This window comes from Apis laboriosa, unplaced genomic scaffold, assembly GCF_014066325.1.
Source record: "Apis laboriosa isolate Shangri-la unplaced genomic scaffold, ASM1406632v1 scaffold812_cov158, whole genome shotgun sequence".
NCBI lineage: Eukaryota > Metazoa > Arthropoda > Insecta > Hymenoptera > Apidae > Apis > Apis laboriosa.
Window position 1 is genome coordinate 273,765 of NW_025224511.1, and position 25,117 is coordinate 298,881.

The 25,117-nt window shown below is 34.2% G+C and overlaps 1 protein-coding gene across 1 annotated transcript in view; it reads left to right on the forward strand.

The window, feature by feature from the left end:
• Nucleotides 1–25,117, forward strand: part of LOC122719524 (glutamate receptor ionotropic, kainate 1-like) — a gene marked incomplete at its 3' end in the record, with an annotated part of 105,542 nt that overhangs the window by 53,413 nt on the left and 27,012 nt on the right. Inside the window, exon 3 of the mRNA XM_043945426.1 lies at nucleotides 24,515–24,676. Coding sequence (XP_043801361.1) covers nucleotides 24,515–24,676 — 162 coding nt within the window. The remainder of the gene's footprint in view (nucleotides 1–24,514; nucleotides 24,677–25,117) is intronic.

The window sequence follows — 25,117 nt, forward strand, 5'->3', positions numbered from 1 at the left end:
CGTTCGCGAGAAACGAGCCAGCTGGTTTAAACTCCATTCTCGGTTTCCGGAAGTCGATCTCTGCTTCACGGAAATACCTTGCCTCGCTGGGAACCGGAACGCAACCGGCTTATCGCCCTTGATGAACGAACCAAATTACATTCAACCAACGTGCTGTGTTCTTTCGTTCTTGATTAAATCATTTAACCTGTTTTCTATTCTGTGAAACTCTGTTAAATGGTTTCTTACGAGTTTTTTTTAAATAACGCTCCGTTGAAAAACTTTCTTTCCTTTTTTTTGCAAGATTCTTTAAAAAATTGATCAGCAAATTTGACAGTAAATATTGTTATTGGTACGTCAAATTCTATTGATTAATTATCTTGGATCGTTACAAAAAATATGTGTCGTTAAAGGAAAGAATCAACATCAAATTTGTAAAAATTGTAATTCTTATTCGAAACGTAGAAGAAAATAAGTAAAATCGGACTCCTCTTCATATATTAGACTTATTTTCTTAATCATCCATTACAACTTCTTCACTTTTGTATTATTCCACTTGGGTCTCTTTCTCTTTCTCTCTAATATAATTAATTCAAATTTAATTTAATCGCATGTAATTCAAATGAGCAATCGATAATCGAAGAATCAATCGAATATTAATAATAATCAATCATCAATCATAGAAAGGAATATTTCTTCAGTGTAGCAGCGAAATTATACAAGAAGCACCATGAATCGACGTTCCGTTTATCTCCACAGTGAAACGATTACTCCAATTAGCGGTCGAAGCGCAGCGCATTTCAGACATTTTGGATCGTGATCAAAAAAGTGATCAATAATCTTCTGAATTCGCCTTCTGAACGAATGTTAATTATTAAATAACGTCGTAATTCATCAGCGTGATATACCATAACGCGAGCAATTGTTCCTGGAACAATAATAATAATTAGAACGTGCACAACCCTGTCTCCGCGTCACAATGCCGGGGTAAAAAAACACTGAATTGATAACGTGGAGTGAAATAAGCCCGCCTTGCGTTTCCGCAAAAGAGAAAAATGAAGTTTCCACAAAAGCACGTACCAATATTGTCGGACAAACTGAGCGATATCCTCAGGATGAGACAGATAAATAACACGACATCAAAAACGTCTCTCTAGGAAAACGTTAAGTGATTATGAAAGACCAAGGGGACTTGGATAAACGACCTCGACTCCCTGGAAAGATAAACGACCATCGTCCACGGCAAAAAGCTGATTCATGGAAGAGACTCGGGAAGAGGAAGGGAGAGAACGGAACGAGAATCGGTTACGGGCTCGTAATCGAATGATTTCCGGGCTGGCGCGTGACTTCGTCCATCGCTCGTATTCAATTCGATATCCATCAATATCTCGCTGGCTCGAGGGTATTTTGTATCGCTGACAAGGTGAGCGAAGCCGCAAACTTGCAAACCGCACTCTCTCGAAGCGGGGAGGATAACGATAGACAGTTACTTGAATTACATGTACTTCCAACTCGGTTCAGGTTGCACACACGTCGATCTGCGTCCTTATCTGTACACACTTGTTATTTTCCAAAGGAAAACCTCGCTAGAGAAGAAAGCTCACTCGTGTTCGATACAATAGAATTCCTCTTACGGTGGACTCTTCCCTTTCGTGCATTCGTTTCGTGGCTCAGAAATTGTTGTGACGAGATCTTTGAGGGAAGTTTGAGAAGAAGTAAAGAGAAGGGGGAGGATTATGTTCTCCGTACCGTGATTATCACGCATTCCATATAGTAATCTTCATTAGGAGCAATTTACAAAGTGGTGTTCGTAAATGGTCGACGAGAGAACCCTTTGAGTCGTTCTTATTCCACTCTCGTTGGATAATATAAATGAGATTTGTATATTGGACGAGTTTTAATTGCTTCTGTTAACGCAGTCTCGTATCAAATTCCAATCTCGAACTCTTTTATACAGCGTAGGGCATCGATTCGAATATTCTCTGAATTTCAATTTCAAGTCTTTCTCTGTTAGATAACAGACTATTTTCATTATTCCAAGATTTCAAAACACAGACCTTGTGGATGGCACCATTAATGAGTCCATCGAAACAGCGAGTTTTCGCTCGCTTCTCATTTTTCAACGTCACGAAATCATAAACCTCTTAAAAACCACCGGTCGACGAAAATTCTTCCCGTAAACAGAATTTCGAACAAGCAAAATTTCCATCAACTTCGAGAACCATTATACAGGGGTAAACAAAATTATTCCTCAAATTCCGTGATAATTTTCTCCGGCATTTTATTATGCGTAGCGTCTCCTCTTCGCTGTATTTCATCGAGAAAAAAAAAAAAAAAAAAAAAAAAAAAGAAAAATTAATAACCACAAAGGTACACGGGATACGATAGAGGGAATGTATCTCTCCGAGGTACCCGCAGCTGGGGTAAGGGTGACGTAAATAACGGCTGGGGCGAGAATCAGTCTCGTCTGGTTGCGTCTGTGACTGGAGGCCGCGCGCATTTTCCACCGCGAGAATCCCTCCCGGAGCTTCATGACGGCGATAACAGTCGACCAGCGGTTTCCACCTCATGAATTATTCCACGCATACGTGGCATTTGCTCCATAAACCGTTGGCTGACATCTCGAACGGCAATCTCGATCAGCCGCGGTTCCATTTATGTATCAAGGTACGCTTGCTCGCAAAATTCGTTTGTTTACGTTTTATTTTTTCCCGGTCGAAGTTGAAGCTTCTTACGATTACGAGAAATTTTATCTCGATCCCTTCGTTTCGTGTTATTTATATTTCCAATTCGAATTTTAATTCGAGATAAGGATAAGGTTGGAAGCAAAAGTGGATATTGTTATTCGTAACAAAGGAATTAAAGAAATTGTTTGGAAAATTATTATTACAGTCATCACGAGAAATGAAGTTTTCTTCTCTGTTCTATTTCTGCAAGAATAATATAAAGGGTATATATAATTCTCTTTCCCCTGTCAAAATGAAAGTGGCACTCCCAATAAACAGTTCTCAAGATTGCAGGCTAAGCGCAAAGAACGTCAGCAAGAATCATAAATTTGCCAAAGTTCGCGCGAGCGAATCCATCGTTTACACACACGCGGTATAAAACCTCGTATCGTAGGATCGAAATAAACCAACCTCTTATCAGGATTGAAATAAACCAAACGCGAGTTTCTCCAAGTGTTCTTAAAAAGTTTATGGACGCTCCAATCTTTTTCTTCCTTTCCCTTTTCTTCGCTTCTCCTCCCCGTCTTCTTCTCTTTTTATTTTTCAATTCTGTCAACGAGCAACGGGCGAAAAAGCCGGTTGAAAAAACTTCGAGTACGGAAAATCGAGCACTGGCCGTTTAATAAAATCCAATACTTTCTGCGCGGCAAGCTCGATTTGGAGGACTTCGATCAACAATCGCAAAGGGCCGAACGAAGGGAAATAAAATAAAAACACTTTATCGTAGATATGCGGTGTTGTTTATTGGAATTCGACGTTATTGGATCGGTGAGCTGAAAAATTCGCTCTCTTTAAAAACCTCATGTTGTAATTCGAGAAATTTGATTCGAGAGGGTATTCGAGTGATCAACAATGGTTGCGTTTAAACGGTGGACAGATTTCAACCGAGGTTGGATCACTATTCGACGATTGACAATCTCTGTGCATGGTATCGAATTCGAAGATTGAAAATGACGTATTCTAGAGGCTGGTCGAGAAATATTGAATGCTCACAGGTGTCAAGAATAGCTCTAAGGTCTATCGTCTTGAATTCGTCGCATGAATTCTATTTGAATAAATTGAGTGGAAATTATTCTATTTTAGAAATATACGCGGCTCTGACCATGCCGCCTTTTATTCCCTCAAGTGCCCTATTTCCTTGAACGCTTTGTCAAATAATTTTTGCAATCTTTCTTTCCATCTTCACCACCAAATTTCAATATTCGTTTCGCATGATATATTGTTTTAATCTTGAAAAATTTCATTTCTGTTACGTTGAAATTATTGATAGTTTTTTTTTCTTTTAAATTTATCAAATATTTTCTCATTTTCAATGCAAACTGGAACACCCTGTATGTACACTTTATATAGGTGGACGTCGACTTAACTAATCGTGCAGCGAAGGGCTTCCTCGGCTTCGTTCTCGTCTATGATTCGTATTGCAAGATGCACGCCATTTCATGTGACCACGACGTATTTATTGACGTTTGCCACCATTTATGTCTCAACGTTTTTGATCTGATCGTTTTGAAAAATTATATTAATACGATTATTTATAATCATATATATATACACGAAATATAAAAGTGGAAATATAAAAGAAAAAAAATCAAAGTTGTACGATTATTTTGAAAATTAATTATTCTTCCTCGACTTCCATCAACAGCTACGTGTTATAATAATAATGCATAAAGAAATAACGAAGAAAATTATAAAAATGGTATTACACGTTTAAAAATGGACAAAGAGGGGAATCGATGTTGTAGAAGAATCAAAAAGAGGTAAATTCACGCGAGACGATTCGATAAAACGGCCATTCATAGACGATTTTCAGGCAACGAGATCGTTTGTTAATGCCTGGTCGGAGAACAGGCTTCGTAATTCGTTGGTTGAGCAATATTTTTGCGGTCGCCCGATCTTGCCGTACGAAATTGCACACTGACAACAGGCGAGACGATCAAATTACCGAGATAATCGAATGACAAATTCGAACGCGCGCCCTTGACTACGAATTTCCGCGTTTCAACCGGTGACTACGTTATTTCCGCCAATCCTGCCTTCCCTATCCCAAAATGAAATTAATTTTTTTTTTTTTTTCCCCCGACATTCGAAATATTTTTGTGGTCGACAACAACAAAACGCGCACATTCATCGTGCAAAATATATCAGATCGTTACGCGATATCCTGAAACTCTCCCTGGTAAATCACGAACAATCGCTTCGATGAATATATTAATTGAATTGTATAATGCATTGTTCGATTGAAATATAGATTTGATTATCGATCGTTAGCCTTTCATAAAAAAAAAAAAAAGAAGTTAAATTTATTTCTATTTAATATACTATTAATTTTCCCTATTCAAAAAAAGACGAGTATTATTCTCTGCAAAACTAAATGACTTTTCATTGTGCGAAATTCACAATTCTTCACGAAACTCGTATAGAATACTCGAATATAAAAGATTCTTTGATTTTCTTTTTTATTTAATGAATAATAATTCCTTTCAATCTTTGAAAAACTTTCGTTATTTCTATATCTACATCATTGCAATCTGTGGATTAATATTCTCCATTATAATTTACGAATATCAAATAATTAATTCGAAGCTTTTTCAAAAGAAAAAGTTAGAAATTTCGCGAAACATCTTATCCCTCGTATTTTGGTCGATTTTTTTCTCAGGGGTGTAGGTCACGTATTAAACTTTACTAAAAGCCTTAGGGTGTCTTCTTAACTGGAAAATTCTTTCCCTCAAGTAGCTTTTTATTGCACGCTACAGAACGCAATTCTACAAACGAGGAAGGAACAGAAAGCACAGATATAATCGTTAAAAAAAAAAAAGAAAGAAAGAAAGAAGAAAGAAGAAGAAGAAGAAGAAAAGAAAAGAGAGAGGAATAAGAAGAAAAAGGGAAACGACGTGAACCAGTATTTCCAGAATTATACCAAGTTTTTGGGATATCGTATCTCTTACGACATAAAGCCACCACCAGGGACAGAAATGGGCGGATAACGGTTAAGAGCATTCGCGTTTCCGCCTCCAGTCGACTGTCGTCGCGCCTTCGCAAAATGCAACATCTTAACTTACTTTCCTCGAGATTCTCTCCTAAACGAAATATCGGAGGCACGAAAAAATATTCTGACTTATCACGAAATTTATATCAAAATCTATGTGATAATTTCAATCGTGTACAAGAATCTTTGTATATTTTTAGAAAATAAATAAAATTGTTTATCCTAGTGAGCTATTATATTTCAACAAATATAACTTTAATTTTTATCGAGGCAGGAAATTTCAAGTTTTTATTGATATTAATTGTTATAAATCGAAACAATTGTTATGATCGAACAATTATACAAAAATGTAATATATTTCGCGTAATCACGATCCAAACTCAAATTGTTATGCTCGATATCTCTCTTATCAATCTAATATTCTATTTTATTCCGGAAGATTTGCAATTTTGAATTTTGACAATATACACGACACAAAGAATCGTATCTTATTTCTATCTCCGAAATATCCATATTCAATTTCGATTCGTAATATCAATCCAACGAAAGATTTTCGCTCAAATCCATGCGATGTTTGGAAAAAGGGCCGGGTCCAAAACGAACCAAACACGAAGCACGTTACGCGGTTAAGTTTCGAAGACACTTGGCAACGAACGTTGCCAAAGGAAAGTCGTTGCGAAAAGTAGCGCGCGTTATACCAAGTCTATTTCGGATGAGAAACGTTCCAAGGACGGGTTACGCGTCCGTTGCACTTTTATGATCTGTTCGCAAGAGAATTTCTTAATAGTATGGAATTGACGAGCTCGAAGAAGATTTGGTAGCTTGATAAAATAAACGTGTCGTGTTTCTCTCGTGATCGAGATTTATATACGTCGTCAACCGTGATTTTCAGTGGATTGGAAGGTTTACAGGAAAAAGGAGATAGCTCGAATTTATGTATATTTTCCTCTCTAGATTGTTTGATTGAAAAAAGTTTACATCTTTCAATTGATGTAAATAATGATCAAATTCCATCATTGGATGGAAGTAATGGAATAAAGAAAAACGTATATGAAATGAAATGAAGAAGTAGGTGCGTGAATTGTGTAAATGAATTTTCAGGAAGTTAGTTTCAATATCTGACAATTACACGATAATAACGTTATCATATTGCAGTAAAGACGAAGCATTCGACCCAAGACCCGGCACGTTGCACTTCCGTTGTGCCATTTTCCACGACCATTCGTGGAACAGTGTGCTTCTAAAATTGCCCCCTTATTGAATCTCTAAATTACAAGGAATGAAAGGAAGAATCGTAATCGAAATGGCACGTGCCACGATGCATTTGTAACCAACGAGGAAACGAGTTGCAGAAGAGTGTACAATAACAAGGGAAAGATGTCTCTTTACATTTATTGTAGCAAATACGTCCATATTGTTGATTAAAAGGGGCTACTTTAACATTGATGTTAATAGGTGGCTTGTCGTTAAGCGATAATCCGGCATAATTAACGAGCCAACCATTAGTGGCTTCCGTTTAATTGCATTATCGTGTCGATGCACTTCATTTAATATAACCGTATAATAAACGTAGAACAATGAACATAATCGACACCCGTTATAGAAATAGCAATATCAGGATAATTTTACCAATTAAAATAACTGCCACCTGTAGGTAATTCGTGCATTCGTGAGAAATTGTACGTTTAAATCTTGTGACAGCGTGGACGAAAGCTTCTCCACGGAATTGAAGTGAACTCTCGGTACCACCATTAGGTAAAAAAGTTCCTCCTTGTTTCTTTCGTACACGAGGGTGCTCGTGCGCTATTCAGAGTCTAATATCTGGCTTCCAGTTTGACCGTTTACCCGGGGCAATTTTCTGAAAATGAGAGTTTCGTCCCGCAAACTAACCGCTTTCCAAAAGTAGAACCTCGTTCGTGTTTTTTGTCCATTTCATTTTCTTCGCCGACTTCGTAAAGGTGGCGCCCCTTTACGAGGGGCAACCGATTAAGTTTGCTGCGATTAAAATGGCGGCAGACAAGTGGCGCCCTCTTTACTGTGAGCAATCAGCCAATTAGCAAACGTCTTGGTCTCTTTCAAATGTTTCTTATTGTCTTAGTCGATGGATAAAGGTAAAAAAAACCTTGAAAAAGCTGGAAGCTAGTGTAGGAGTACTTGGATTATCATGCATATTTCATCAGAAATGATAATCCCTTTTGTGAGATTTGCTGAGATATACTTTTTCCCTCATCTTTTTGCTTCGTAAGTAGAGATTTACTTCTTTGTTTAGAGAGTAGATTAAAAATTAACGAAGGTTGGAATTATTAAGATTAAATAATTTATTCGGAAGAAAGATTTTTTGTGAGAATGTCAATGGAAATTGAGCAAAGCTTTTATATTCAATATGTTGATAAATAATAAGAATGAATTACATTTAGTAATGGAAGATATTGAATAATAATTAATATTTTTATAAATTTATATTTTGTTTCGCATTAAAATTTATATGAATTGTTATTAATTATTCTTCGTTATTTATTATTTCTTTCAACAAATTATTAAAAATTGAAAGAAACATTAATCAGAATAAAACACATTTACCGAATATTATGAACTTAATTTTTCATAATATAAAAACTTTTTAATATTCCTGTTTTCTTTAACATAATACAATGAATTCTCCGATTAATCATTATTTTTTAATATCTTCTACAATTAAAATACATTGTATCGAAATAACAAATTTTCATCAAATAAATAAATAATAATATTCATTTATTTATCTTAAAAATTTAATAATTTGACTTCACATTTCCCTTATAATTTCTAAAAATTGTATAACCGATTATACCATAATTGAGGGAACATTGTATCGTTTACCTTTATTCTTTTCAATTTCGCTATATTAATTATCTCATCGCGAGCATCTATGCATATTTACAAAAAAAAGAGTAGAGTTTCACCGATACAATTACACCTTACCAATTTCCAATTCCAAAGATTAAAAAAGCTGAGCTCGTAGAAGGCATTTACGAGCTGCTATTCCCAACGCAAACAACGTTTTTCAATGCGGCGCCTTTCGCCCAGAGCCAACACTTTGGCACCGGCGCCAGCTTCATCCGCAGCATAAAAAATGCACGCAAATGTCTGCCTCTGGTCATTGTTTATTCTCTCCTGTCGCGTATTTTCATCAACAAATCCCCCCTCCGTGCGACGGTTCATATTGTCGTTCGGTTATATAGTCGTAAATCTCTCCTCAAACGTCTCGTTCCCGAATGAAAAACTGGCACTGGTGTATCAGCGAAGAAATTTAGAAACTACTACTCCGTTCCCAGGAACACAGTTTCTGAAACAAGTTTCTAATCGTTCACAAACACGCAGTTACGTGAAATCCCGTGGACGATGTGTCTCGTGTCGCGATTTAAGTCTCTTGGCCTTGTGCCCATAAAGCAAGGGAGATCCCTCGCTCTTCTTCTTCGTTAGTTTGCGATGGAACCGGGGACACTTTATCTTCCGCCTCTGCGCCGGACTTTACCGACCTCTGGACGTAATTTACCGCGACATAAAAAGGGCTCGTGGATAGACTATGATACCAGTGCTTGCGAAATGGCAGCCGAGATTGCATTAACAAGTAAACGGGTCGGGGTGGCGCTAGTTTGTCGATGGATCTATTAACTTGTCTCGATAGAGTAATTCTCTTCTCATTTTTCTAATATATCTTTTTTCCATTTTACTTCTGACCCCGTATCGATCGAGATGCTTTTCTCAAATTTGAAAAGAAATTGTAAATTTTCTTAAAAGTGAAAAAAAATTCCTTCCTCGATTTCTTTTATTCCGAGACGAATACGAAGGAAAACTGAAAAACGATTGATTGTGAGTGTTCACACATGTATTAATCATAAATATGAATGGAGACAAACTAATATTACGTCAAAATTGACATTTGCAGATCTTGTTTTCTGCTTATCGATATGCGTCTAGAACGGATAATCGGATTACGTGAATGTTTGCTTAAAACCGATGAGATTAGATGGTAGGAGTTTGGAAGCTGCGTTAGTAATGTCAATTCCGGTAAGTAGTATTTGGGTATTCAGATTAGCTTATCAAGCTGATTTCCTGGATCGAGAATTCGCTTCCATTTTCGTGCTTCCATAGTTATCAAGAAACTTCTCGGAATGGAGTGTTTTTTCCTTTTTTTCTTTTTCCTTATCGCACAATCTCGACATCTTTCATTGGGCGAAGAACGTGCCCAGCTTTTGCGTGTTTCGAATTCTTTTCTGGGCCGCGTCAAGTGCGAATTTCGTGAGGAAACTGCAAAGATTGAAGAGTGAGAGAGAGAAAGAGAGAGAGAGAGAGAGAGGCGAGGGAAAAGTTAGAGGGAAAAGTCGACTCTGAATCGCTAGGCGTTAAGAATAATGGTACATCTCAACAGTCGCGGTTTTTCTCCCCCTTAATACCACAACGTCGTCGAAACGGTCGAAGCTGAAAGTTCTTTGCCTTTATAGGGAGGGTTGTAAAAGAAGAGCAGAGTTCAGGGATGCTTTAAAAGTGGAACTCGAAGCCAGTTCCTCGGGACTCCGCCTCTGAGTAATAGATTGTAGCGACATTTGTAAAACGATGTTACGTGCTTCGAAGTGTTCGAAGGTTGGCAATCGTGTCGTTTCAACGTTTCCTGGAACAACTTATTCGATTCCTCCCCGTTTCTATCCCACCAACCAAATTTTTCCCTTATATCTTATTGTCAATTATTTTATAGATTTGTTAATATATTCATGGAATATTTGGACTTTAATTAGGTATACAAGAATGAGGCTTATTTGAATGTGTTTAGAAAAGGGGAATTTGAAAATTATCCACAAATATATTGTTGTTTAAAAATGAAGTAATATATTTTTTTTAAGTATACGATTAACAGAGATGGAATAAGAACTTTGTTAACGTATTCTCTTTTCATCCCCATTACTATTTCATTTTTTCTCTCTACCATTATAGAGTGGTAGAAATTTTACAACATTTCTTCTAAGCACCCAATCATTTAATTACAAATTGTTTATAATTCAACCATAAGCCTCGATCGACATTTTTACGTATCAACTTTTATATTTATTTTGAGTCATTTCAAATCTACTCTTTAAAGATATATTAACACACCCTGCATATAAATATATATTTACACAATTTTATTGAAACAAGATCTAAAGCGACTGTGCCAATAAATTCGCCCCTTCGGTTCAAAGCCGCCACGAAAGAGGTGTGAACGTAGAAAACGGAAATTCGAGTTTGGCACGGAAGGAAAGGGTAAAAAGCCCTCTGGCTAAAGGTATGAATTCCAAAGAAGTAGCGGAACGAGTGAAGCCCGATAAAGCGCCTCGTACGCGTCTTTGCACGCGATTTCATTTTATTTTTCTGCCTATATCAAGTCTTTTTGAAGCGCGTGCGAGCGCCACAATAGTCTGCAACCGTATAGTTTAACCCTATTTCGCGATGCTGCAGCGTTTAAGGTCTGTCCACGGGGACTACTTTCTCTTTGTTCTTGTTCACGAGCCCGAGAAGAGGCTGCTGACACGATCATATTATACATAAATCGCGAGGTTAAATAGTTCAAGGATTATCCTTTTTAACATAGACGAATAATCGAGATATTAATCATTGTTATGAGCGATATAAATTTCTAATCAAATTTCAGCCAATTGATTGAAATACATTACATATTAGATATTCAAAGCTTAAATAACTCTAAAGTTGGATATCGAGTAAGGATAGAATGGCATCGAGTAGAATGGATATGACGATGTCCAAGATGGACAACATGGGCTATAAACCTGCTCATATAATTGCTTTTCGATTCAACTCCGGGGAAATCGTTAAGGGAGCTCGAAACTTTCTCGATGTACAGTCGTAGAGAGAAATTGTTGTCGCGGAAAACTTCTCTGGAAATGCGAACGTACTTGGATTATCTGTTCCGAGTTTGAATTCAAATTGAAGATAGCGTAGAATTTCTACATGCACCATTGAATTTGAGAAATTTTAATCTTTTTGGTAAAATTGAAAATGGAAAGTGAATTCCGATAGAAATTTATTTTTTTTTTCTTTATTGTTTGCATTTGTATGTATAAATCATAAGGATCAAATAATTCAAAGAAAAAAGTATTAATAATAAATCTCTATAATGTATATTACATTGAATTGAAATTTTAATACTTTTAAAAACTATTCAGAAAATTTCTATTCCGATTCAACTTCATAAAAGTGCAGATATCGCGCGTCATTTCAACAACCAAAAATTCAAATGATCGATATTTCGTAATCTCCTCTCAAAAATATCTGATAAATCTATCATTTTTTTTTTTCATCGTCTCAACATTTTCATCGAAAATTTTCATATTCGAAGAAAAATTCGACCAAGTCTCGATCGGACACGAGACAGAGAGAGAGAGAGAGAGAGAATTTTCGATTGTCAGCCGATTTCGAACGAGTATAGAAACGCGAACTGGCGGATGGAGCGAAAAAAGAGGAAAAGAGAAAAAGAACGAGAGAGTAAGAGAGAGAAAAAAGAAGCTTGTAGCTCGTTGCCGTGAAGTCTGAACACCGTTGAAATATGCGCCACTAACCGGCCGCGTTCGAGCAAATTCTCAATTTTAGGAATAAATCTGGATCCCGCTGACCGGTTTTTCGCGTAACTGCTGCACCCAATATTGCGGTGGTTCGCAGTTTCCGGCTGGGCAAGGAATTCACGTGCACGACGAATTGTTCCGTGACTTCGACACCAATACCAATACCGGAAACCAGAGTATTCATCATCGTACATCCCCGAAACGGAAACGTGCCATTGTTTCGAAAGCGCGTGGTGCTTGGAAAGGAATATTTTTCTTAGAGATTTCTTTCTCCCAGATTTCTTGGATCTACGGATCGTTCACGAGAATTAGAACGTTTGTAAGGAATAAGAAGGACGTATATGTAATAAGTAGAATAAAACTTTATGGATTTTATTTGATGGATTATGATTAATTATTTCGATAAAAGTGTATAATAAAATTAAATTTAATTTCTTATTCCTTGTATACCTGACCATGTCTTCTGGATTTAATTAATACTCATGTTTTTTAGATTTTTCTGTTCCAATTAAAATATTCATGATTAATGAATAATTTAATTAAATTAAGAATGATTAAAATAATTAAAAATTTAATTTTCTCTGCAAATCAGGAATATAGCGAGCATTAAATAACAAAAGGAAATCCTTAATCCTGTATTTACCTTGTATAAAATATATTTTAATATTATATAAAGAAATAGAAATAAATAGAAACTTTTACACTTAGTAATAGAATCAATTAATTTACAAATAAGGATTTCTCTATTTAATCCTCGTATATTTAACAAACATATATAATTTCTTTTTTTTAATTATTTTATTAATTTAATTAATTTATTCTTTTAATTATTACAAATAACTTTTTTACCTTATATATACGCTTCGAATCATTTCCTTATAATAAGATAGATAAAATTCTAAAATAATAAGGCCACGTATATTAGCATTCGCATACTTATAAGCATGTTCATACAATGAAACAAACATTACAAAATTTATTCCATATATTCTTTCGAATCGCATATTAATCTACTTAATAAACCTAACAAGGTGCATCGTGTAACCAGATAATATAAAAAAAAAAGGTGATTATTATTGAAAATATATGCACAAATGCACGTAAACACTACAAATTGAAAAGAAATTATATTTTCATTTCTTCCGTAATCAGAAAAATATACCGGAATACATCACGTGATTAATTAAAATTACAAATTACAAACGAAACATTCATTCCACCGTGAAAAGGAGAAACTTCATCGCGCGGTAAAATGGCTCCAACAAAATGTTTTTTTTTTTTTATTCATGCGATGATATGTTATCTCATTGGATTAATGAATCGAGAGGAACATAATGAAAAGAAGTATCGTTGGTTTTCCTGTTGCTCTTTGATCGATATATCGTTACACACCTCCCCTCTAGGAGAAATTCTGCGATATTAACGAATAACTGGAATCAGTATGGCTGCCGTCTGTATGCGAGTTTTCGCCTGTGAAACTTGGATGATTTATGCCAATGGATTATTTCACATTGATTCATAGTGGAAAAGGAACTTTCAATGTATTTCTACGGATCTAGAAACTTTCATCGTAAACAGATGCCTAGCTTTTTGTGTTGGAAAGCTCATTTACCAATTCGTCCATTTTTTTTTTTTTTTTTTTTTTTACTTTTTTTTTCTTTTGCTTCTATTCTTTGAAGTTTCTAAATATGAACATCTTGTTTCAAGAAAAACTCAAAATCCTCGATGCAATCACTTTATCAGAATATTTTTCTCTCTCTCTCTTTTATTTTTTTTTATTCTTAAAACTCGAGAATGTGATTGGATATAATTTATAATCTCACTATATTTTATATATAGTGAATATTTCGTTTTTTCTTTTTTGCATATTATGTGCATTTCGTAAATTTTTAAATTTTCTATGAGCTTCTACAATCTACTGAAAATAAATAAGTAAAAGGATAATGACCTAAATTTTGAATTATTTTTAGAATTATATTTTTCTCCGCTCCTACAAGTAATTAATGGAAAGTTTGTATACACCATTTTATCTACGAGAAAGAAAAACTCTGAATTCAAAGAAATTGTCACATCGAAGACGTAATTAGCAAAATTATCTATGAGAAACAATCTTCCTTTTGGACACATCTTCTTGAAAATGCATTATCAGACAAAGATGAATTTGGAAGAGAAACACAGCACTATACTAACTTTATCGACGAATGGATTGAATCGATATTGCAAACGAATTGAGAGGAACGTAGCTCGAGAGACCGTTTCGACGAGAATGAAAATATTTTAGTTCCAATTAACGTTTAGATAGGTTGTCGATGTCAAACAACGACTGTTTTCGTAGAAATTGTGTTGTGTACTTTTTCGTGCTACCTCTATCTTCAATATAAAAAAAAAAGAAGGAGAAAAAAAGAACCATTTTCAACACTTTTACAATATAACACCTATTTTTTTAATATTAATTTAAAAACGATAAAAAAGAATATTTTTCAAAGTTCATAAAAATTAATTGCAATTCTTATTCAAAGATTACATAAAAATCTACCGTACAAAAGCTATCAATGAACATTTTATTTTACTAAGAATGCCAAAAAATAAATTGAAATTTGAACACAAATTTAAAAATATAATTTCTAATACATTTATCTCATTCAAACGTCTCAAAGGGAAATTCGATCACGTGCTCGAATAGTGACCAGGTTTCATCGATATCGAGATTCTGCAAATTCGACAAGATTGAAATTGACAAGTTCGCGTGAACCCTATTCACAAGGCTATAATGGTCAAGTTTGTCAAAGGTGTATTCTGTTTAATTTGTCAAAGACAAAGTTGGCCTGGCGCCGGCCAATACCAAGTGATGTGTCAGATTGTCTAGTGCAATTCGTCATCGGCCTTTACGGGGATTTAACTCGTTTAATTGGACCAATCCCTCGTCGAAACGGGAAACATCATAATAATTTGCCAACGAGAATTGTGCGTAATTTATTTGCACGAGCATTTCGTTCTGGAATTGAATTCCAAGTAACGTAGCAAAATAGAATTATTTCATCGATTCTCCATCAAATTTTCCATCTAATTCGAAACTGTGTATAAACCATTGCGAAATCTAATTTCAACTAATAATATTTATTCTTCTCATTAGCAGATGATAGAATTTTCTTCATCTAGTTACGTAAATCTATCCTTTATCAATTCGTTTTCAAGTATAATTCTATATAATTTTATGAAGAATTAATTCGAATAAGTCGTTAATAAAATTTCCAACAAATTTACGATTATTTGAGAATTCAACTTGCGTTTCTAAGATGTCCATCGAGCAAAAAGAAGAGAAAGAGAAATAAGAAGAAGAAGAAGAAGAAGAAGAAGAAGAAGAAGAAGTAAGAATTCGAATAGATAGTCGTTTCCACAAGACTGGCGCGGAACTCAAGAGCAAGTCCGCTAATTACGAGTTGGGCTTATCATTGTCCGTAATCCGGCCTTCTTCCCCTCCAGTTTTGTTTCTTTAGCCCCGAGTTCGTCGAGAAAAAACTTGGCTGCTCTTGATTATATCGGTGGCCCGAGCCACCAAACTTTTTTCTTCGAAAATATCCATTGCATCGTCTTTTTTCTTTTTTTCCTTTCGGAATTGCCCGTTTGTTTCATTCAAAAGAGCGACTATGCTTCGTTACCGACTCTGGAAACACTTTGGAACTTTTCATTTTCTAATTGCTACTTTACAACTTCAATACAATACAACTTCAATTCTACTAAAGTGTCTCGTTTCATTTTTAAATTTAAAAAATTTAAATATAAGATATACATATATTGGAATATGTGTATATCTCATTGAAATAAGATTATTTCTGTCTACACTTGTTGCATAATTGAGAATATATTTCACAAATAATCACCGCGTTTAGAATAATTATTCGACAATAACTTTCACTAAGATGTTCATTAACAATCCTCCAGAATAGGGTGTTATCCTATCTCTTTATATTTTATCCTTTATATTCCTATTATGTATAATACTTAACTTTATATCTACTCATTTTGTATTTTCTACATCTTATCGTTCATGGATAAAACTAAAGATATATTGATCAAATAGATTCAACCAATCGTACAAACACTCGCCAATTTCGAAAACAGGCACGTACCGAAGGATAGTTCATCGAAATGGATCGATTTGTCGCTTCTTGACCGAGTTTCCGGGCAAGAACCACTCACTCGTATCCTCTGTGCTGACCGTAATCTTGCGGAACGACGACTTAAGCGTCGAAAATCGAGTTGGACGCGTCGATAGAAGTAATTCTGTGACGGGTTTGTGGTCGAATCATCGTGGCCAGAACCCAAGGGAAATACCGGCTTATTTAGGGATCGATGCCGCGTAGTCTCGGATCCAGATGAGATCACGTGGACAATTTCACGGAATCATCCAACAACGGCTATTGTTCCATGGATTAATAAGTTATTACGGCGTGACATCGCACGGGATGGCGTGAAAGATCGAAGGATAGTCGCGCGTAGACAGCTTTGACGCGGAACGAACGAACGATCGGCTAGGGAGAGTAACGCAATTTCGTGCTCGATTAACGATCGCTTTGTCGAATTAACATCCATTAATCCCCTTTGAAATTATTCTCAGGAATAATTCCATTATTTGTTTAGAATAAATTATCGAATGGGATTCTTGAAAGAAGTATTTGAGACATAATCTTTTTATGATTATATCTCGATCAAATTTCAATAATTTTTTTTAGATAAAACTAAGCAGAAATCGTATGATTATTATAAAATCGAAGCATAAATTGTGATAATTAACACTAGAAATTTTTCTTCGTCAAAATTAATATTATTCAGCTACAGAAACATAATTACATATATCTAATTATTTTCATAATTTTCATCAAGTTATTTTAATAAAATAATATATTTAGATATTGTAATTGTAATTAATAATTCTAGTGTTAATTAGATATTAAAATATGTACATCATAAACAAAACTTGTCGATATCTTTCTAATCTAAAATGATATGAATACATCCTCTATAAAATTTCCTGAAAAAAAATTATGATTGTCTCTTAAAGAACCTATATTTTTATATATCTTTGTTCGTTCTCTAAAAACATTAATTTTCCCAAAATAATCTCGCAAATGTAACACTGGTCGCGCAAATGATATCATTCATCAGACGCGAAATCGTCGAATAAGCATACTTTTCGCGATTTGGTTTGAGAATAAAACTAAAAAAAAAAAAAAAAAAACTCGCGAGCCAAGCGTTATCACCGTGCCCCGTTATAATAAACTAACGCGGGAGGGGATAATTAGCCCAAAGGCTAGATGCACCGTCGGTTTAATCATAACCGAGAGAGAATCGTAATTACGCGGCTCACCGCGATACCATAATAACAAGTTTCGAGATTTGGACGAAGAAACTTCTTATCATTACCCACTGTTTAGCGAACCAACTTAGTTACTTCTTCTTCCTAACTTCGAGCTACTTAATAGTTCATTAATAACGGTGAACCGCAAATTTTGTCTCCGATTATCATCTTTTAATCGATAATGCGTAAATCTCGAATATGCAGATCCGAGAGAAAATTATAAAATAGAAAAGTAACGAGATTAAGTTGACGTACGTATAAATCCATACGATTTATCATAATATACGTATCAGTATCATTCATTATCGATAAGTATGGCTCGAGATGAGAATGAAAGAGAAAGAAAAGTGCATCGAAGAATTTAAAAGTTACGGATCCCGATTTATCATCACGAATTTTAGCCCACGCTGTGTAATTCATATTTCAGCATCCCCCTTAAAATTCATCCCCTTCGTTTGCATTCCTCTCCATCGATCTTTGTCGAGATCCTCGAGGCGAAGTTAACGATCGTCGCGAGAAATTTATCCGGCAGACAACGATTAAGACCGTTTTCTCATCGTCCTTCTTTCGCGCGAGACCAATGTTCCTGTTTCCAAACGAGATCGCTCACAGCTGAAAGATTTTCACGAGAGAATTGAATGGAATCTCTCGAGGCATTTACGAATCTTAACGCGTTCGATAATCCCAGACTTATTCATCCCAATGAGAAAAGAAAGATTTCCCTCAATCGAACATCTTCCAGGAGTCCAGTTGTCCCCTAGATCCTCGTCAAGAAATCGCAATTCGAAATCGGGTGGTTGGAAAATTTGAATAATACGAGGAATAAGAAGCCTCTTTATTATCGCCGAGAAATTTTTTCTTTCCATTCTTTTATTTTCTTCTCTCTCTCTCTTTCTTTTTTCTCTGTTTCTTTTTCTTTCTCTCTTCTTTGCGCCTCGACGCAAGCCGCTTTCTATCGACAGTCGAAGACTCGCGGCTAGGGGATATATTCAGAGAGAGAGAAAGAGAGGGGGCATGTTCAATGAAAAATTCAATGGGCAAAGGGCTGAAAATGCTTATACATTTTACATGGCCGTGGAGAAAGAAAGGAGAGCTCGGTGGAAGAATAAACCTCCATCGAAGATTTTCTTCTTCCAGGAGCGTGGAAATCGAATTGTTCGCGGGTCCAGGCTCGCCCCCAGGCCGGCTAACTGTGGATAAACGGACAATAGGCCATTGCTCGATTCTTCTCGTTGTCTCGAGGAGACCACCACGATTTTCCTTCATCCCTTTTCGAAGTTTTTAACCCAGATCCAGATGAAACGCCTTGCGCTTTAAAACGTCCAAGCCGAGAATAATTACGGAGCTTTTTAATTCCACTAGAAACAGAACACGAGAGCCTCCATTGCTCGGGCCCATCAAAGTTTTTTGACTCGAATTGCTCTCGCTTTCCTTTTGCTCGCCTCCTTTTCGCCCATCTTTGAGCGAGGGGAACGCGCGACTCGACACGATTTCGGTCGACCATAAACGAATTACGACCCGAAAAGCATTCCGATTCCTTTCGACGATTATGTCTATTTCACGATTACAAACGATTCAGAATTCTCTCTTTTCCTTTTTCTTTCTTTCTCTCCTTTCATCGTGTTTGAGAAAAAATCGTGGAAGAATAGTTTCAGCGATTCTCAAATAATCATCATCACTGATGATACTTTATGCAAAATAAAACGTGTGAACGCATATTGAAATGAATGTATTGACGATAATTTTTGTCGATTAAATTGTAAACGGATGGATAATGAAAAGGGGATGTTAAAAGAGAAAGAGCAGAGTTTTTTAAATATTTAAAAATTTCTAAATGCACGTTATCCTACGATTTTTGATCATTTGAAGAGAAAAAATTGTGAAAGAGTATTATACTTGGTAATAAGTGAAAATTATTTTTTAACCACGTGCGGTAGTATTCGAAAGATCTCATTAATTATTCACACTGGTTGGAGAGCAGCGTAGCAAAACAGAGAGTAAAAAGCGAGAACTTGCCTACAGTTAATTAAAAAGTACCCGGCCATCTCTCATACAACAATCTTGACGAATTTTCTTAATAAAACAAAGCTTTCCTTGATATAACGCCTTTTATATAATCCAGTGAAAGAGCAATTTTATCAATTAAATTGTCTCTAGGGCGGCATTGCACTGTCCCTTCGCGAGTAAAAATTTCAAAAGATTTCTCAGCTAAGTCATTAACAGTCAGAGCTTTTACTCAAGCATAGTAATACATTTTGTTTAAAATATTCATGATGATGATAATACCGAAATATAGCATCATGTATATTTAAATTGCAATGAAACACAAACTATTCGAGATATTTCAGATTTCTTTATTTCGATATCAAGTTCGCTTAATAATATTATTTATGGAGTATAATCGATAATTTATATGATTGACGAAAACAATATTACTAATAAAATCACCATTGTGCCACCAAAATTTAATGAAAAATTAAAAAAGTTTGATGGAAAAAACTAAAAAGTTATTCGAATAATAATCTTCTATCGATATAATGGAAATGGATTTTACATTAAAATACATAAAATATAAAACACCTCGAATAGTTTATATTTTATTCCATTTTGAAAATATAAATACGACACTCAATTTACATGATACATATCCGCGTCATCGTTCCCTGAAAAATTAAACGATCCATAAAAACCAATCACCGACAACAACCAAATTTTAAAACTAAGATTATTCGTTATTATTATTCACATTTGTCAAATTTTCAAAAGATAATCTGTTTTTGCGACGAGTGACTCGCACATAGAAATTACGCGGCTCGTTTCCTCTATATTTTTTCCATATTCCTTTTTTTTATTTTTATTTTATATTTGTTTTTTTCTTCTTTTTTTTTTTAATCCAGGATACTGGAATGAAATATTATAAGCGAAATCGTCGAATCGAACGTGGGTCACATTCAAATCGCAAACAAACGCGGAAACTCGATGTATCACCTCGATATATCGCAACTCGGCCAATATAGTAGCCTATCCGATAGGGGAGCACAATACGGAAAAGAAACACACTTTGCAATTCCGTCGCGAAATATTTATATTCCGCGTGCAATCGAGTTCGTTCGGCGGCTATGACTCGAGCGTTTCTATATAGTGCGTTTAAAAGTATATTCGTTCCAAAAGCAGATTCGATAGTGAGATATTTTGCCAATTCATCGATTGAAAATTTAACGAACGTTTAGAACGTTAAATATCATTTCGTTATCCGTGTAAATTTGTTTTAAAATCTCTTGGCAAGCTCAATAAAATATCTCTAAATTTTTATTTTTTTATATTTGATACGAAAAAAAATTTTTTGTGACAACAATATAGGATTAAATGTGAAATTAAAAAAAAAAAAATGACAATGGAAAATTTTGCACTTTGTTTAATATACGTCGATACAATTGTAAATTGGAGTACTTTTTTTTTAAACGAATTATTCCTATGTAAAAGAAAATCATAAATTTTGAAATATTTTATTTTTTAATATCTATCATAAATTCTCAATTGTTTTAATTTAAATCTTTTTCTGTCACTTTCATACTCCTATCGAGCATCATTCATATTTGAAAAGCACCTCGTTTTTTTATAAAATTCCAGAGAGAATATAATAATATATAATAAAAGTGTTAATAATAGTGCAAAATTTTCCTCTATCATTGTTTCAATTTTTCTCTATCCTCTATTTTTATTTGGAATAATAATCGCCTCTCTCTAAAAAACTAATATCTAATTTCTTCCTCTTAATTATATTAATATTTAGATGATCAATTGATTGTTCTATTCTCAAAAACCACTTAAAAGAATCTAATTTTTCGATTTTATATTTAAAATAAAAAATTTCATGTACATCAAAACGGATTATGTCTCCGAACTCTCGATTAGCGAAAAAGTAATTTCAAAGGGGAAATGACGATTTCTATCCATCCTTCGCCTCAATATGCTCAATTTCAATAAAAGTTCTTCAAGAAAACATCTCGCTGCGTACGTCAGTCAGAACGATTTAAAAAGCATGCGATTGGGAGCTTTCCAGCGAACATCTTCGATGTCTCCCTTAAGAGTACAGTTGAGAGAATATTCGCACCAAGAGAGTAATATAAGACGACGATGATCAGACATATTCTCTTCTAGACGTAATTTCGTTAAATTTTAATATTATCAATTTTTCGTAAATAAAATTTGCCTTATCCTTTGACTAAATAATATAAATTATTTATTCTCGATATAAAGTAAGAATAAATAATGCTTGTTTTTTGAGAACCTTTTTTTCGATTTATATTAAGTGTAAAATGTCATTATCAAGATTAATTGTATGATTTTTAAAAAGTTCTTCAATCGATTCTTCGTTTTGACACGATAATTAATGAATCAGGATCTTCTAAATAATTTTTAAAATGAAATCGACAAATTTAATAGAAAATCAGAGTGGTTACGAGACACGATACGAACTTGAGGTGAATGGTATAGATTAGAAAATTTCATTGGCATATATTATAAATAGGAAAACGTACGAATTTCTATCTACAGAATTTTTATCGAGTCGAAATTCGAATATACCAAGATCCAACGCATATTTCCCATACTGAAACTTCTTAATGCGACTTTAAACGACAACCAGTGGAATATAGGAGAGAAACAACAATTGGAGAACAAAGAATAGACTCTGATAGTTAGAAACAGCTTTTATCAAAGAAGAATCTCATCAACTTCCACCATTATCCAAGAGTACTGTTTCTATTTTTTCTTGGTCTAATTGGAATAATTTTGAATATTTTTTGAAATAAATTTCCTGTAACTCCTACTTTTATGCAAATAATACAGAAGAGATATTTTTGAAAATTTAAATTTATAATTACGATGCAATAATGGAAAATAACATAAAATAAGATATTAAAGATATTTTTTCCTCTTAATAAAAAATATTTTATGAAATCAATTATAAAATAATTTTTCTTTTGAAATATTAATTAAATTTATTATAATTTTCTTTCTTCTAACTCGAACGAAAAATGTTCTCTACGATTGATCATGAATTATCATAAAATCGACTCGAATATTGATCGCACATTTTGTTTCTTATCTTGGAAAAACAATAAATCTCTTTACATATTTAAAATGTCACAGAAGTTCTGATAAATGGAAGGAAGATCATCCCTAAACCCAGGACAGAAAATTAATCTTCTCGACGGTGATAATTAGACAGGCAAGAATGTAGTCTCCTTCAAGGATCGTTTAGAAACAATTAATTCAACTTGATCAATTCTCGTCTATGTCGTTTTGACAGAGCGATGGAGATCGATTGGTTCATGAAAGAAGTTTTCAACCGAGGGTATTTCCACCCCTGACATGGATAAATTCGACTAAACTCGCAACGGACAATTTTATCGCGTAAAATTGATGCCCGTGAATTTTACCCAACTTCAAGCTAACTAACAAAACGAACATCATCCATGCTTTCAATTTAGAATATTTTTTCGAAATATAAACAGTATCTAAATATGAAAAAAAGTTTCGAAAAAAAAGATTCGATGAAAAGAGAAAACAAAATTGATGGAAAGAAGAAATAATATAACGTGGTAAGGTAAATAAAGATTAAATCGACCCGTTCGAAGATGAATCGTTTTTGATAAACTTTTTAACTTAAACTACGCGTAGAGCTTGAAGAGAAATAGGAAAAAAAAAAAAATAAGATGCGATAAATTAACAATGGTGAAATTAGAATAGAAGATAAATGCTAGGGAAAAGAAGCTTCGTCTTCTTTATGCAAAGGATGGTGTAACGATTCTCCACGAAAAATTAAAAAATAAAATTGATCATCAAAGTTGCGAAAGTTGAGAGCTTTCGGCGTGTAAAAATTATATCGACGGAAATCATGCTCAAGTCTCAAGTCTCGTTCATATCTCTCCCTTATTTCGAATTTAATGAGATAATATTTTAAATTTATTGATCAGAGAGGGAGAGAAAGAGAGAAAGATTTATAATTGATCAAACGAATAATCAGAAATGAAATTGAGAAAATTAAAAAATTCTTTGTACGTTCTATAATGGTTCTTCCTCTCGTGTATCAAGAAATATTATCCTAACGATCGATATATCTACAATTAAAAATTTTTTAATATAATATTTTTGACAACGTTTGATATATGCATATAAAGATATCAAATATAAAATGATATCTTTAAACATTTAGATATCATTAAATAAAATTTTCTTTGTTTCGAAGAAATCGGTTAAAATATCGTAGCAACTTTAAATGATATCCATTGATTAAATATCTGCTCAAAGTTTTCCCAACCATCTGGTGAACCATTTTATGATGGTTCTTTAATGATTCTTCCTCTCGGAATACTTCCTCATTTCTTCCTCATTTCAAAACAAACTCCTTATTCCAAAGTTCTATAGATCATGTAACTCTGTTGAATAATTGCACAGTAATAAATTACACGTTAAATTATCGATTGTTGGTTTGAGCGTGCAATTACCTCGTGAAAGAGACGCGATTATAAACGTTTTGCTATTGCGAAGCTGCTTATAATTGAATCTGCTCAACTCGTCGAAAGTCTGATCGATACAACGTAATTAAAATTGTTGAAAATATAGAATAGAATGGTTTCAATTTGGATCGAAAAATTGTTGCCACCAACACCATTTTTTTCGAAATCATTCCAATTTGATTAAAGTTCCCTAATTCGTCTAAACCGTTCAAAATTTATTATCGAGCAAACCATCTATGCAAAAACGATCAACTGATAAACTGAAACGAAATTATTTATCAATTTCTCGAAGAATTCTATTCGTCACGATTATTGATGGTTTGGTTTTTTTCATCCTGTTGCAGGTGCAATCTTCACGGAGGATCAAAAAGACAGTCCTTCGGAGTTGGCATTCAAGTATGCCATTTATAAGATCAACAAGGATAAAACTCTGTTGGCGAACACCACGCTGGTCTACGATATTCAATACGTCCCTAAGGACGATTCTTTCCGAACATCGAAGAAAGGTATGCTTCCGATATATTTTTCACGATCTCTCTCCAAAGAATTGTATAAATATTTTACATTCGAAATACTACGCGTTTACGTTTAAAGACTATGGCAAGAGAAACATAATATGCTCGATTTTTTTTCAATTTAATAATTTCTCGATTTAATTTTTTATTTTTCTAATTTTTCGATAGCTATTCTTTTACCTAAAAAAAAAAAAAGAAAGTATTATCAAAAGTGGATACTGGAATGTTAATTCTATTAATTAATATCTAAAAAAATTTCACAACTACTATTTATTAATATTCTTGCCATTGTAAAAAATGGACCTATCTATTATTCCTTTTTCCAAACTTCCTCTATTTCTCTCTTCTATATAATTTCAACAACTCCCTCACGGTGTCCCTCAACGTATTTAACGCCTCGAATATTTCGTCGCGGAAAACATTAAAACGAAG